This window comes from Emiliania huxleyi (genome assembly GCF_000372725.1).
Source record: "Emiliania huxleyi CCMP1516 unplaced genomic scaffold EMIHUscaffold_579, whole genome shotgun sequence".
NCBI classification, from domain to species: Eukaryota; Haptophyta; order Isochrysidales; family Noelaerhabdaceae; genus Emiliania; species Emiliania huxleyi.
Window position 1 is genome coordinate 10242 of NW_005197655.1, and position 2558 is coordinate 12799.

Below are 2558 nucleotides of genomic sequence, written 5' to 3' on the forward strand. Positions count from 1 at the left end.
TAGACACCTCCTAGACACTTCCTAGACACCTCCTAGACACCTCCTAGACACCTCCTAGACACCTCCTAGACACCTCCTATACACCTCCTAGACACCTCCTAGACACCGCCTAGACACCTCCTAGACACCTCCTAGACACCGCCTAGACACCGCCTATGGCACGGCCGGCCGCAGGCGCTTCTGCCATACGGCGAGCAGCTGCTGCGCGCCTCGCTCGCCACCGCAGCGAGCATCAACGACCCCGACCTCTCGAACGCCGGCCGCGCGTGCGCCGTGCTGCTCGCGCAGCTCCCCCTCCTCGAGGCGGGGCTCCTCGTCCCTTTCCTCGCGCTGCTCAAGGACCTCTCCGCCTCGCCCTCGTGGCACCTGCGCGGCTGCCTGCTCCCTCCGCTCAAGTACCTGATCTACCTCGGCCAGTTCGCGCCGCCGTCGCTGCAGCCGCCGCCGCAAGAGGCGATCCAGGCGCTGCTCCTCCAGCTGCTCGTGGACCCGCAGCTCGAGGTGAGGGAGGCGGCCATGCCGGTCGTTGCGGGCTACGTGCGCCTCTACGGGCCACACGCACGCCGGCGCCGCCCGCGCGGACCGGACGTATGCTCGCGCCCCTTCCCCTGACCCGTCTCTCTCGCCCCTTCCCCACAGGCGCCTCCTCGCATGGGCCGACAACATCCTCAAGAAGCGCAAGAACGGGGGCGCGCCGCTGGCGCAGAGGCACGGCGGCGTGCTCGGCCTCGCCGCCCTCGTCGCGCTGGCGCCGTACGACGTGCCTTCGTGGCTGCCAGAGGTGCTCGAGCGGCTGGCGCGGCACGCCCAGCAGCCGCAGCCCATCAAGGCTGCCGTCTCGAGGGTGTTTGCTGACTTCAAACGCACACACCAGGCGCCGCCGACCAATGCCGTGCCCCCCCCCCCCCCCCCTCCCCAAAAGTTTAGCCCCCCCCCCCCCCCCCACTTCCCCCCAACCCCTCTTCAGGACAACTGGGCCGCCTCGAGGAAGCGGCTCACGCCGGAGCAGCTCGAGATGCTCGCCGACGCGGAGCAGCCGCCGCACTGGTACGCCTGACACTCTTCCGGGGCAGGGCTCTGCACCGCCGACTGCACTGCACTCTGCGGTCCCCCGGCCAACTTGCTTGTGTACGCTGTCCCCTGTGTCTCGCAGTGCCCAGGCGGATGTGAGCCAGATGGGTGATGAGATGATGCGCTCTCTCGCTGACGCTGTTTGACTTGTGTGTTGAGGCTCGAGCTGTTCTGTTGTGGTGTCTCGGGTCTCGCGCCCCTCACACGCTCTCATGTGATCGACGACGTGTAGCGAAGCTGGGTCCTTGGGGCAACAGTTCCAGGGAGGGCGCTCGTTGCCGTGCGCGAATATATGGGCCAAAAGCGTCGAAAATGTCTCAAAAAGCCGCGTGTCTCGAGTTCGTAGCCTTGTTGCAGCTCCGCAGCCCAGTGGCTGCGCCTGCGGGGGCTGCCGCGGGACGCACCGCTCGCGCGTTCTGCACACTGACACACCGAGTGTGCAGAACCAACTGGAGTGAGTAGGCTCGAGTCGCAGGCTCGAGGACGCCGCGCTCGCTGTGGAGCTACAACAAACTCGCCGCCGAGCGTGCCACCGAAGGCGTCCCAACCGCAACTCAGCACGCGCCCGACGGCGGCACGCGAGCTCGGAGCGGATCGGCGGGGTGAACGGCCACGTAACGTCGCCGAAGCTATCCGGCGCTCCGCTTGCCCTCCCCGCGCGCCTCGATGGCTCGCCACGCCTCCTCGACGAGCGCGAAGCACTCTCCGGCGCGCGGGTGGCCGCACCGATCCGGGTGGAGCCGCCGCACCAGCTGCAGGTACCGCTTCCGGCTCGCCTCGCGGCCCGTCAACCGCTGCAGCCCAAAGCAGCCCCAAGGGTCCTGCACAGCGCGGGGGGCTCCAGCGAGCACCGCCGCCACGAGAGCGTCCACCGCGCAATCGACGTCGACGATGCCGCCGCTCGACCCTGCGTCGCCGCTGCTGGACCCACCGCAGCCGCCGCCGCCGCCGCAACCGCTCCCGCCGCCGCTCCCTCCCCCTCCGCCGCTCCCACCGCCCCCGCCCGCCTGGGGCTGGCGCTGGCGGCTGGCCGCCTAGGTAAGGTGAGGTAAGGTAAACTTCTCCACACACAAGGGTGGTGGGGCAAGGGGGGGCAGCCCTCGCGACTCCACGTCTAGAAGACAGGAGCCCCACGGCATTCAAAGTGCAAGGCCCGGTGCGCGTGGGTGAGCGATGCGTGTGTGCGCGTGCGCGTGCGTGTGCGCGTGCGCGCGCGTGTGCGTGTGTCTCCACCTCCTCGAAGAGTCGCCTCTGGTCCTACGTGGCGAACACGCAACCTCGAGGCGGGAGGACGGTCTCGTGCAGTGCATTCGTAGCACCGCGTGAATACGAGGGGCTACGAGCACAGCGAAAGCAGCGGAACAAGGCCGAATGCGGCTGAGTACGTGTCCTCTCGAGCGCTGGTTGGGATACGAGAAGATGTACTCCGCTTCTGGGCCTCCCTTCCTCGATTGCGGCCCGCCTCCGCTGCTCGACGCGCATCGCCT

At 68.6% G+C, this 2558-nt stretch overlaps 2 protein-coding genes across 2 annotated transcripts in view; one reads left to right on the top strand and one right to left on the bottom strand.

The window, feature by feature from the left end:
* Positions 1–709: 709 nt before the first annotated feature.
* EMIHUDRAFT_76702 (hypothetical protein) lies at positions 710–1057 on the top strand (the record flags this gene model as incomplete). The annotated part of the gene is made up of 2 exons (XM_005764852.1): positions 710–892; positions 968–1057. Coding segments are annotated over 2 exons (273 nt in total), but the record flags the coding sequence as incomplete, so codon positions are not given.
* Positions 1058–1700: 643 nt separating this feature from the next.
* The window catches only part of EMIHUDRAFT_247451 (hypothetical protein), a gene marked incomplete at both ends in the record, with an annotated part of 2166 nt that continues 1308 nt past the window's right edge, over positions 1701–2558 (bottom strand). Inside the window, 2 exons of the mRNA XM_005764853.1 lie at positions 1701–1978; positions 2305–2348. Coding sequence (XP_005764910.1) covers positions 1701–1978; positions 2305–2348 — 322 coding nt within the window. The remainder of the gene's footprint in view (positions 1979–2304; positions 2349–2558) is intronic.